At 57.8% G+C, this 11,418-nt stretch overlaps 5 protein-coding genes across 5 annotated transcripts; 2 read left to right on the top strand and 3 right to left on the bottom strand.

Annotated features, from left to right (window-relative positions):
• Positions 1-24: 24 nt before the first annotated feature.
• Positions 25-496, bottom strand: SDRG_02932 (hypothetical protein; the record flags this gene model as incomplete). Its single annotated transcript, XM_008608541.1, has 2 exons — positions 25-73; positions 117-496. 2 exons carry the CDS (start codon positions 494-496, stop codon positions 25-27), a joined length of 429 nt encoding a protein of 142 aa, XP_008606763.1.
• Positions 497-1,895: 1,399 nt separating this feature from the next.
• SDRG_02931 (hypothetical protein) lies at positions 1,896-5,339 on the top strand. Its single transcript, XM_008608540.1, has 14 exons — positions 1,896-2,196; positions 2,242-2,401; positions 2,447-2,636; positions 2,689-2,902; positions 2,952-3,146; positions 3,192-3,403; positions 3,459-3,508; positions 3,559-3,652; positions 3,701-3,986; positions 4,035-4,174; positions 4,246-4,409; positions 4,454-4,596; positions 4,641-4,910; positions 4,966-5,339. The coding sequence occupies exons 1-14, from the start codon at positions 1,981-1,983 to the stop codon at positions 5,299-5,301; spliced, it is 2,670 nt and encodes an 889-aa protein (XP_008606762.1). The 5' UTR covers positions 1,896-1,980; the 3' UTR covers positions 5,302-5,339.
• Positions 5,340-5,373: 34 nt separating this feature from the next.
• Positions 5,374-6,522, bottom strand: SDRG_02930 (hypothetical protein). The gene is made up of 2 exons (XM_008608539.1): positions 5,868-6,522; positions 5,374-5,818 (listed from the first exon to the last, which is right to left on the bottom strand). The coding sequence occupies exons 1-2, from the start codon at positions 6,503-6,505 to the stop codon at positions 5,518-5,520; spliced, it is 939 nt and encodes a 312-aa protein (XP_008606761.1). The 5' UTR covers positions 6,506-6,522; the 3' UTR covers positions 5,374-5,517.
• Positions 6,523-7,271: 749 nt separating this feature from the next.
• Positions 7,272-8,942, top strand: SDRG_02929 (hypothetical protein). The gene is made up of 2 exons (XM_008608538.1): positions 7,272-7,296; positions 7,357-8,942. The coding sequence occupies exon 2, from the start codon at positions 7,364-7,366 to the stop codon at positions 8,801-8,803; it is 1,440 nt and encodes a 479-aa protein (XP_008606760.1). The 5' UTR covers positions 7,272-7,296; positions 7,357-7,363; the 3' UTR covers positions 8,804-8,942.
• A 270-nt stretch (positions 8,943-9,212) lies between these two features.
• Positions 9,213-10,890, bottom strand: SDRG_02928 (hypothetical protein). The gene has a single exon (XM_008608537.1). The coding sequence runs from the start codon at positions 10,851-10,853 to the stop codon at positions 9,366-9,368; it is 1,488 nt and encodes a 495-aa protein (XP_008606759.1). The 5' UTR covers positions 10,854-10,890; the 3' UTR covers positions 9,213-9,365.
• Between the last annotated feature and the right edge of the window lie 528 nt (positions 10,891-11,418).

Here is an 11,418-nt window from a genome sequence, read left to right as displayed (position 1 = left end):
TGTTGGCGGCCGTCGACGGCGCAGTCAGGATGTGGCCGTGGCTGTGAAACTGGTGCGACGGCGACTCGGCGCCCTTGACGTCCGCGGTGGGTGCTTCGGCGTCATTGTTGACGCACGCTGGGGCGGCAAACCGCGCCGTGAGCTCGGTCTGAAGGCACTGCAGCAAGAGGATGGCTACGACCGCAATGACGTTGGCCAAGCCCGGGTACGAGAGACCGAGGCACGCGTTGTTGAGTGCGTCGTTGGCCGGCGGAAGCATGTGCACGAGCGCGGTCGCAATGACAACGCCGACGCCAAACGCATTGACATACGACATGATGGCGGCCATTTGCTTCAAACACGCGAGGTGCTTGGAGAGCACGGGCAGGAGCGACCCCACGAGCGAGAAGGCGAGGATGATAAAGATGGCACCGATATGCAGCGCCATGTCATAGTTGTCGTCACGACCTTGGACAAAGCCGCAGGGATTGGCGTCGTCGTCGCTGGCCTGGAACATGCGGGAAGTTCGCAAATGGAAAAGTGACGTTCGAGGGACGGTTCCTGCGAAGCTCGCTGGCAAAGAGACACGAGGAAAGTAGGACCAACTGGCCGATCCGACGGCGGCAGCAGCCCGTACGAGACAGGCGAGGACCACCAATCGGAGACGAGCATACAAATGACAAGGTAACCATGTGAAGAGTGGAGCGCTGCGGAAAGGCAAAGTGCATCGATGGCTCGCATCGTGAGTCACGCGTCAACGACGACGCCTTTGCCTCGAGGCTTTCTCAAGGAACTCGTTCATCGAAGTGTTGTCCCCATCGCTCAAACGAAGAAAGAGGCGGTCTATCCGACGGCGGCCGCCCTGATTCGATTACGGCACTGCAGCGCACGGCCGGCGGACTTGACACGCTCGCGAGCGTTCTATGGTTGGTAAGTCAACGCAATACTGTACTAGTAGGCGCAATGGGCCGGACTTGGCATCAAACATGTCTACAGCACATCATGAGCACACCCCATGGACTGAACGATCGACAAGCGCAATGTGATGATACAGGGCGACGACATCGAACGCAAGCTCCAACAAAAGATCACGAGTTACGCGCCGATCCTTGGTGTGCTCGCTACCTCATTCCCAACTCAATCCCGAGCCCTGACCATGCGCCCTCAGCTTGACGTACTGGCCAAACCTCACGAGCGCTCTAGGAAGTCCACCATCTTCACTATATAATTGCATGTTAATAACTCATTTCAACAAAAGATCACGAGCCCCAACGATGGCATGGGATACTTCTTGTCAGCAACAACGAAGTCTCAACATCGGAGGTGGAAGGCGAGAGGCTGGAAGTGACTCCGACGGCGGTTCAAGGATGGCGCTTGCACGACTACTGAAATCCCGCGATGCGTGCAGCTGCAGCGTTTTGGTCAGTCGCAGGTAGGACCAAGGGCAACACCGACGCAGGTTGAACCCCAGCGGTCGGGTTGCTGTCCTGTCCGGCCGTGTCTTGGCGCGTCGACGTGCTGGAAATTGCCACTCCATTCGGATTTGTAGTTCCATGTATTCTCGTGTCGATTGGCCTCTTGGAGTCGAGGTTGGCAGCCAGCGTAACTACAGCCTCTGCACCGCACGGAATAGCTAGTACAGCGGGGGCTATCACGGTGGCTAGCTCATCGTTAGCCGCTGCATGGGATACACAGTGTTGCGGTTGATTCGAAAGGCCGGTCGGAGCACACCAAGCTCTCTGGCAGTGCCACCACGCGACACAACGCTAGTGTTCTCTCGGACGCAGCGATACAGAAATTCCTTTGGCGCTGGATCGACGAGATGACTTTTCCGTCTGTGTGCTGCTGCTATCGAGAGCCATCACGTGGTAAGGTGGTTCTTGACTGATGCAGTTGACAACGCCTTGCCGACGAACGCTGTCTGAAACAGTGTTTCACACTCTGTTTGGGACCTCGGAGACAGGCGGCGAAAACGGTCGCCGAGGAGTTTCGACGACGGCGATGGAAGGGCTCGAGTACGACGCCAACGACGTCGAGGAGCTCCTGTCGCTCTCCGACTCGGAGGACATTGAGGCCGACGATCGGCGCGTTCTCTTCCCGCCTCTGGTTTTGGACCTCGAACCGCGCGCCAAAAAAGTTGACCGGCTCAAGAAGCTTGGCGTCCTGCACAGCCCGTTTGGCGACTGGCCGCGCAACAACGTCCGGTCGCCGCCCTCGGTGCGAGCTCTAAAATGAGCTCGTTCCTACTTAAGTCGAATATAGGTCGAGTGCAAGCTCGAGTCGCCCCAGAGCCCGTACGTCAAGGCGTCGCCGGCAAAACTTCTCAAGAAGAAGCGACACCCGACCAAGCTGCCACCACCGATCGAGATGGAGACATCGCCGACCAAATTCAAGTTCCAGACCAACGACATTATCAAGCACGGTCCTCCTTGGACCATCGTTTGTCTGAGCTCACCATGCTCATTAGGGGACCTCAAGGTCTACATGTGCCGGTATACGACGATCCAGCCTCTTTTCTGCGTCCCGTTTCACGAACACTCGTCCTTAACCTCGAGTCGGAAGCTCATCGACGACCTCCTCATGGTGGACATGGTCGACTATTGCTTTGTCGCTCCGAATGGCAACTCGAATCTGTTGAGAAATCATTTGATTGACATGTTTATATATTTTAGGCAAAGCCATTGCCAAGAGTGCTGAAGGGCGCTTCAGCGCCTACTGGTTCCACCCCGTCTTGACGATCCTCGTGCTCTCGATTCAAAATACGCCGCATTTGTGTCAGAGCCCAGACGCGCTCCGCGACGCACTCTCGCAGCTCGGTCCGGGCAGCCAACCACCGACAAAAGAAAAGCCATGGAACTTGTCGTACGCGAGCTTTGGCAACTTTAGCTCCCAGAGCCTGCGGATGCAAACTGCTATCATCAAGGTGATTTGCAAGTTCGCGCGTCGTGGCGTCACAACAGCATTCGATCTAGTCTCCCATGAGCTCCAAAATCCGGAAACGCCACGCCCGCGACGTGCTTCGACTCGCGCTCGAGACGCCCGCACCCGTTGACGACACTGTGTTTGAGACGACACCGAACGCGGCGTTGGACCCGGGCACTGTGCAAACGATCCTTGAACGCAGTCGCTACGACGTTCTCGACCGGTTTTCGGACCTCGAGTTTCAGGTGCGCGCACTCACACGTCGTATGTATCTGGAGTTTTGCCCCTAGAAACGCCGCAAGCGTCATCTGCGGCTCCAGCAAAAGACGCTGGTGCACGCACTTGAGATGCACGAGCGTGTCGTTCAACTGCAGTGCTGGGTGCGCACGGTATGGAGTGTGCGCAAGGTCGAGGTGCTGCGAGAGGCGCGGCGTCGAGCGCTCCAAGCGCAGTTACCGCCCCCCAATTCGGGCGACGGCCGCCCCCGGCGCTATAGTATCAGGTACATTTCGTCATTTTCCATCTTGATACTTTTGGTTGATACATGCCTTGGACAGTTTGAGCCAAAAACCGCTTGTCGTCTCGAATGTGCACTTTGTACCCCATTGTACACCTTGTCACTGTCATCTTGCCAACTTGAGAGTCAAATGTCTCTAGTTGGCGCCCACGAAGAACAAGGCATCGTCAAATTACAAGCGCTGCAACGCCGGCGCATTGCACAAAAGAGCTTTCGCCAAGCCCACGCGATCAAGTTTGTTCGAATTTGAGACGACACATTGAATGACAATATTGGACGTAGAACAAAAGAGCTCGAGCAGCGCCACGAAATGCTCCAGAAAACCCAAGACGACTACGAACGCGAGGCAGCGCTTACCAACATCAAACGGCTCCAAAAAGTCGAGCAAAAACAACGCAAGGAGCTCCTCAAGCAGCACGACGAGCAGCGACGGCAGGCGGCGATTCTCGCGATCCAGCGCTTCATTCGCCGCTTCTTGGCCGTCCGCACCGTCAAGCGCCTGCGGATGGAGCGCAAGGCTGCGATCAAAATCCAGTCCCATCTGCGCAAAAACACCGCTCTCACCACGGTACTTCGACCCACTTGAACGAATACGGTGGTATTCATCGTGCTGAAGCTCGAGAACCTCAAGCTCCAGTCGCGCAAGTCGAGTCTCAACGTGTCCGGGTCGTCCGCCAACAACAACGACAGCTACCACCCACGCCTCTTTTGCCGGCGCGTGCACTTTCACGAGACGACCAATGCTGTTGTCCTCGTGTACGTAGCTCCTCATCGAGTCTTCAATCTGCAATCTTAAGTACTAGCCATTTACTTACGTGTTGTTGTAGGTTGCTCACCAAGACTCAGATCTCACTGGTGCTCTACGAACCGTCCTCGGCAAGCCACCCGACGGCCGTCGAGTGCACCCTCGAGACAGACGAGCTCAAGACTCTCGGGCTCCTTACGCGGTCGTACTTTATCACCGTCGGCGACATTGACCGGCTCATCGAAGGTTTTTCCCGATGCAAACACAGAAAAGACACAGCTTGTCTGTAGGACTGGTCATGCATCTCATTGTCCAGCGTGGCCGTGTGCTGCCCAACCCGCGCGAAGTTCACCCATTTCGGAACCTCAACATTGACGCGCGGTCGCTCGTTCTGGGGACACCGAATGTGTACTTTGGGCAGCTCTACCAAAAGGTACCCGCTTCGAAACGCGCAACACACCACCTTTTTTTGTCTAGTGTAGCGATTGCAACAGCGCCGAGGACCTCCTTCGACCCTTGCGGTATGCCAAGCCCACGCTGCACTACTACGTGGCGAAGCGCGTCAAGCTCGGAATGGCGCACTTTGCGTTCTTTGAAGACCAGGGCGTCTTGTATGTCGAATGCTACGTCTCGCGCTGGCACCTCTGTCTCTGCATTGGGCTGCAGTACAGCGAGTGGAGCTTTAGTAACCTCCCAGTGCTCGCGCTCTGCACGGCAGCGCAGAAAGTCGCGATTGCCAAACACATGGTACAGTTCCACATGTGAATAGCAAAACATCTGGAAGTGATACCACATGTGGTAGGTCAACCACATTACCTTGGGCCACACGAACGCTGTGCGCATTGACGTGCGCCAGCGCATGTTTCGGCAAGCCAAGCGACTCCGGTGCGAGACGTCGGGCATCATCACACATGTTGTTGGCCTCTTTGCCATGCACCGCCTCGGGATGGCGCTGCAGCTGGAAGTCGTCTTCGCCTCTGGCGACGTCCTCCAGAGCAGCGTCGGCCACGACATTTTGGACCAGATTGGCTACAAAACGCTCTTTGATATGGACGTCGAGACGGTCCAGATCTTGAGCCGCCAAATGCTCAGCTACCTCCGCGTCATTGAGCACGAGTTGGTGCTGCAGATCGAGTGACTGTATACAGCGCTAGCGCGGTCGCGTTCGACGAAGCATCTGCCAACGTGTAATATATATACTAGTCTCCTGTATGCCCCAATCTGCCCCGCAACCACAATGCGGATGCATTTCATATATTCAAACGTCACGGAAAATGCGCAAAATTCGTGACGTTGCGGGATTCGAACCCGCAACCGCACGCCGACAGAACCTGTCCACGAGTGTCGTGGCGAATTAGTGGGCGACGCAGCGCGTGCACTGCGTGCCGGCGCGGGACATGGTCACGCCTTCCCAGCCGTCCAAGAGGCGGCGCGGGCAGGTCGCACACTTGCCTGTGATCATGCTGCCCTTGGGGATCGACGACCCGAGCATCGGCGTCGAGTTGAAGCCGTTGGTGCTGTACCAGCTGCGGCCGCCGCCGCCGCCACGTTCGTCGTCCGGGCACTCGCGCTGCTTCGCGCAGTCGACGTGCGGGCACGTGCGCCAGTCGTTGTGCCTGTGGCCTTCGTTGGCGTGCGAGCCACACGTCGTGTACCTACGGCAGTCGCATTGATGATCGTTGGTGGTCATATCGGGACGCGTACCGGTTGTGGGACCGCATGCAGTGGGTGCGGCTGTAGCTCATCATCTGGTACTCGTGCTCGTTGTCACAGACCGTGAGCCCGCAGCACTGGGTGACGCCCAAGTTGACTTCATTCTCGCCGGCCCCGCAGATGAAGCACGTCTCGAGGTCCGTCGTCTCGACGGGGAAGCACCCAATCGGGTACTTGGTTAGCTCGTCGGCCTCGTTGTACGGGATGCCCGAGAGGCCCAGAGACGCAATGTGCTTGCAGTCGATCTTGTGGCGTGGCCAGTCTTGGAGCTGGTGGTCGCGGCCGCAGTAGAACACGCACCGGCACTTGGCGCAGTGCTTGACATCGAGACGGTCGCAGCCGACGACTTCGCAGCGCCGAGGCACAAACATCTGCGACTGGCGCAGCTCGAGACGCGCTTCGGAGGCGGGCGTCCGCCGCGTGGGCTTGAGCGGGGCGTAGTCGTCGTCGTAGTCGTCGTCGTAGTCGTCCTCGTCGTCGTCCTCGTCGAAGTCTTCGTCCGACTCGTCGTCCGAGCCCAAAGCGCCGCCATCACCGCCCACTTGCACACGTCCCATCATGGCTTGCATCATCTGCTGGATCTCGGGGAGGCCCGCGGGCGTCTGCGGCGGCGGTCCTCGGCGGCTCATTGCGTCTTGGAATCCAAAATGATGCAGCCAGTTGAAATATCCGGCGGATCCGGATAATCAAACGCAAGGAGCCAGTCGATCGAGCAAAAGTCCATCCTACCGCCCCTGTCGGGACGCGAGGCCGCGCGATGGTGGCGATGTACTCTCTATTACTTTGCACTAGGGCGATTCAAGACCTCTGGCGCGACGCAGAAGTGGGCTGAACGGCACCATTGCACCTTGGCTAGACAATACTAGTATCATTGGCAGCGTTTGAGGTCTTGGGGCTTGTGAAAATAGGGTATCTCTGCACCGAACGGCAGTTGGTGCTAACTCGCAGCAAATGCAGCACCAAAGAGCAGCGCAGGTTGAGCGCTACGAAAGCGCTGACGTGGCAGAGAGCGGTGGCGATCTATAGAAAGGGCACCACCCCACATTATCCGGATAACCAGACCCTGGACCGCAACTTCAACGTCAATTTCGGCCACACGGTTGCTGGCAAGGGCAAACTCGAATCCTATCCATGTCTACCTACCTTTGCCAACGCGCATATTCGCACGTCTAGTTCTCGAGTCATTAAGCAGTATCCTGGCACTTGTTGTACTGAGTATGGCGCGACCGTCGCTCGCACGACCACTGGCAATAGACCTAGCGCGTACCAGCCGTCAATGCCAGCGACCACAAGTCTCCAGGTGCATGCATCTCCCGCGAGGGAGCCAGTGATGTTGGTGATGCACCCGCGTCTGCTACGCCACACGCCACGTCCATTCCACTAAATGTATTTTGCTGAGCGGTCCAAGCAGCGTCTTGAAGTATGTATTCTCGCAGGACCTCTCAAATGCTATCTGATTGGCACCCACCTTTATAAAAAGGCAGCTCATGCAGCGACGGAGCGCTTTCGGGCGACACCTCGCGTCGTTCGTCCGCGGTTTCTGCGCGCTGCCATCGGCGTCCAAGGAGGAAGAGCGGTATTTCTCACTCCTCGTCATCAACCGGGCGGGCGTCTTGGGCCAAGTGGCGACCGCGTTTGCTCGGCACGACGCCAACATTACGTCGCTCACAGCGCGGCCGACGCACGTGCCCGAGCTCTCGCGCATGAACATCTCGGCGATTCTGTCGGCGCACAAGGCCAACCGCATTCTGCGCAACCTCCAGCGCATCGTCTCGGTGCCCTTCTTCCACGTCACGACCGCCCAGCAGCTGCTGCTCGACGACGCCTGCCTCGTGCAGAGCCAAGCGCTCTTCCGCCTGTCGATCCCCGAGGCCGCGCTGTCGCCGGTGCACAAGCTCATCGAAGCCTACAACGGCTCGATCGTGATGAAGAACGAACCGTCGCTGCTGACGCCGTTGACGACCGCGCCGAGTGCGAAAGACGCGCACAACACGCTCGTCCACGTCGTCAACGCGCCGCACCTCCTCAACTCATTTCTGCACGAACTTGAGGTGCTGGGCACGACCGTTCTCGAGTGCCAAACCAGCGGCCCGTGCTTTCTCGACATTTACACACAGTCGACGCTCGTCGCCAAGCCGGTGGTCGAGCACCCGCTTGAGCCGAATGGCACATCGTCGTCTTCGTCGGGGCCGCATACGTACTCGAAGGAGCGACAGCGTCTTCACGCGCGGATCGCAGCCCAGCTGTACTTTCACCCGCACTTGCCGTCCAAGCTCGCGAGTCCCAAGTTCATTTTGCTCTTGGGCATTCCAGGCTCTGGCAAAACGTCAATTCTCTCGGAACTCGACCAAACGGGCCGCATCGTGCTCAACGACTTTGTCAATTTTGACGTGGACGATATTACGGCGCTTTTACCGGAATTTTACCAAGCGATGCTCAACATTGGCCTCGGCAACTTTGCCGAAGCGCCGCCGCCGGGCCTCTCGATGGACCCGCACGTCCGGTACAGCCACTGCCAAGAGGAAGCCAAGTTCATTTTGAACTCCAACCTCGCGCACGCCATGCACGAGCGCATGAACATCATCTTGCACGGGTCTGGAAGGTCCCTCGATACATACCGGAGCTTGCTCGACAGTCTTGACCCGAGCTACGAGATCCACGTCATGTGCGTCGACGTGCCAATCGAGATGGCGCTCGACCGCGTTGAGGCGCGAAGCCGCGGCTACGGGCGGAACGTTCCCCGCGAGATCGTCGAAGGCGCCGCGACGCAAATTTTACCGCATTTTCGAACGCTCGCCGAAGCCGCGCCCAACGCCCACATCTTTGACTCGTCGACCTGGCCCCCGGCGCTCATTTGGAGCAAGCAGGGCCACGAAATCGTCTACCACTCCAAGACTCACCCGGTCCAAGAGAAATATGGCTTGTAAACACGGTCGTCTACCGTAAAAATCGTCGTCGCGTATCGTATAACTGTTTTTCAACTACAACAAGGTCCAACTAGGTGACAGTGGCAGCTGCTGGCAAGTCGAAAAACGATTAGTGGAGCTGATGAAGAGACTATATAGATACTTGACGACGAAGGATGCGGTAACTGGGTTGGTCTATCCTGCCACATCTCGCACAAGACCTCGAAGGTCGACGTGGGTTAGGGTTTGTGAGTTTGTAAGGTCCTTTGCCTCCAAGTATGAGCACACTTGTAGAGTATATTCAAGACATTCTTACGTCGTAAGCAACGTAATTTAGCTCGTTTGCCAAGCTTGAATTCTACGCGAACACGTGTCTACTTCAAAGAGCATTTCTCGACTTCAGACGCCATGACTTGTAGCACAACACATAGAACCAATATAACCAAATCTGCTATTCACTTGAGCCGCTGCTTCGATCGCAGTGGACGCTACTGTTACCATGATGCCTTCGATCGCCATCACTGCAGATATACACTACGACAATATACATGTGTCACACGCTGACAACACCTACTAGTCCCGCTTAGTACGTGTCACCGCGGCACTTGAAGAACTGCTCGTTGATGTTGCCAAACGCTTCCAGCGCAATCGACGCTTTTCCCGTCAAAAGCGCTTGGAGCGACGCCAATTGGTCCGTGAGCGCCGAGATGCCCCACTCGAGCTTGAAGGACGCCGAGAGGTCGACGGCGCCGCCGGCGACGCAGTTGTGGTAGTAGAGCACGAGCACCTTCTCGATCTCGATATCGCACTGGAGCGACGAGAGGCCCTGGAGCGTGCACTGCGCCGCGAGGGCCGCGCGCCACTTGAAGTAGACGTCCGTGGCCTTGTTGGGCGCGGCGATCTCGGTGATGTTGGACTCGGACTGCACGACCGCGCACGGCGTCTCGGCGAGCACCTGGAGCGGTCCCGTAAACTCGTACTCGTAGCTGTTGTCGCCGAGGTCGGTCGTGTCGGCGAGCTGGTACATCTTGTTGGGAATGTCCTTGAAGAACGGCGACGTGATCTGGGCCGGCGACCGCACGTCGACGACCGAGAGACCGTTGGTGATGGCGTTCATCTTGACGTTGGAGGTCGAGGTGATCGGAAAGATGCCGCCGATCTTGCAGCCTTCAAAGACGAGCGGGTTGCTCTGCTTGGCGGCGTCGTCGAGCTCGAGCGGACGCACGCGGCAGTTGTAGTACATGGTGTGGAGCGCGTCGATGGTGGCGTGCAGCGCAAAGAAGAGCGGGTCCGAGGGACCGACCCACGGGTTGGCGAGCGCGCCGAGCAAGTGAAAGTGCATAAATAGGCTCGGACCCCACTCGAGGCGGCGGTTGAGGTCGCCAAAGCTCGCGCTCTTGAAGAGAATCCGGCGCAGGTTGGTCGGCGTCACGGAGCACGGGAAGCGCGTCAGGTGGTACGGACCCCGGGGCACGCAGCGCGAGCACAAGATCGAGCTCGGGTTTTGCCACTGGCAATAGTGGTTGAGCGGCGCGGCCTTGTCGCACCGACCGGGCACCGGGAACCCGTTGATGAGCGAGACTTGCGGCCAGATGGACGGCGTCGCGCTCCCGAGCTCGTTGACGATCGACGAGCAGCTCGCAATGTCCTTGCACTCGCCTGCGAGCGACTTGACGTTGTCGTTGACAAAGTCGTAGTACGGCAGCGTGAGGCACGCAAACTCGGGCTTGAGCGACCGCAGCATGTTTTCAAAGCCGAGGAGGTACTGCCGGTGCCAGAAGAGGAACCCGCACGTGTTGTGCGACGACGCGTGCGAGAGGATCTCGCGGTGCATCGACACGAAGCGCTCGTAGAGACCCTTGTCCATGGCGAGAGCGACTGCGCTCTTGAAGGTCGCCTTCTCGTCCGCATCGAGGGCGTCCCACGACTTGCGCACGCGGGTGCCGCAGCAGCCGTACGCCTTGCCGCACTTGGCGCCAGCAACGGATGAGGTGGTATTGGACGACGCCTCGAGCGCCGAGACGCCGAGGATGCAGAAGATGGCCGCGAGAAGAAGCTTGTAATAGGCCATTTGTATAGTGATTTGATGGGATGTACTCGAGGTCGAGTGAGTTGATAAGTGAGCGCAGGGCGGTCGATGGAGTCGATCTCACTGGCAATGCCGACGACGGGGCGTCATTCACAGAGCTAACATGCGATCCAGACTGAGATCTGGTGTCGGAGGTTGATGCAGTCCGTGGGAAGGTGCGCATCTTGGCGAGGTGGTGTGTGAAATGGCGGCACAATTTTGGACCGACACCTGATCGGTTGCATCGGCTGGTTGCAGATACCACGGGGTGGTCGGGGGCAGAGTTGTACCGTGGTTGTTGAGCCAACATGACAGCCTCGAGGCAGACAGAGTGGGAGCATGCGAGCGTGGTTGGTTTGTGCTGGGCCTGTGTGATTGCAGCGTGTGTTATCTGATGTTTGTTTTACGAGAGGTTCGCTCCATTACACGCTGTGATAAAGCGAATGATGAACTTGATGGCTCCGTTAATCGATAGAGCTCGTAACTCTTAATCTTGCAAGCTGCAGCGTGCCACCAAGGACGCTGGACCGAATGTATTATAGCCAGGATGCTAGCTACCTGGTATGCT

This window comes from Saprolegnia diclina (assembly GCF_000281045.1).
Source record: "Saprolegnia diclina VS20 unplaced genomic scaffold supercont1.7, whole genome shotgun sequence".
NCBI lineage: Eukaryota > Oomycota > Saprolegniomycetes > Saprolegniales > Saprolegniaceae > Saprolegnia > Saprolegnia diclina.
Note: the sequence above shows the minus strand (reverse complement) of the source record. Positions and strands in the feature narration are given on the sequence as shown.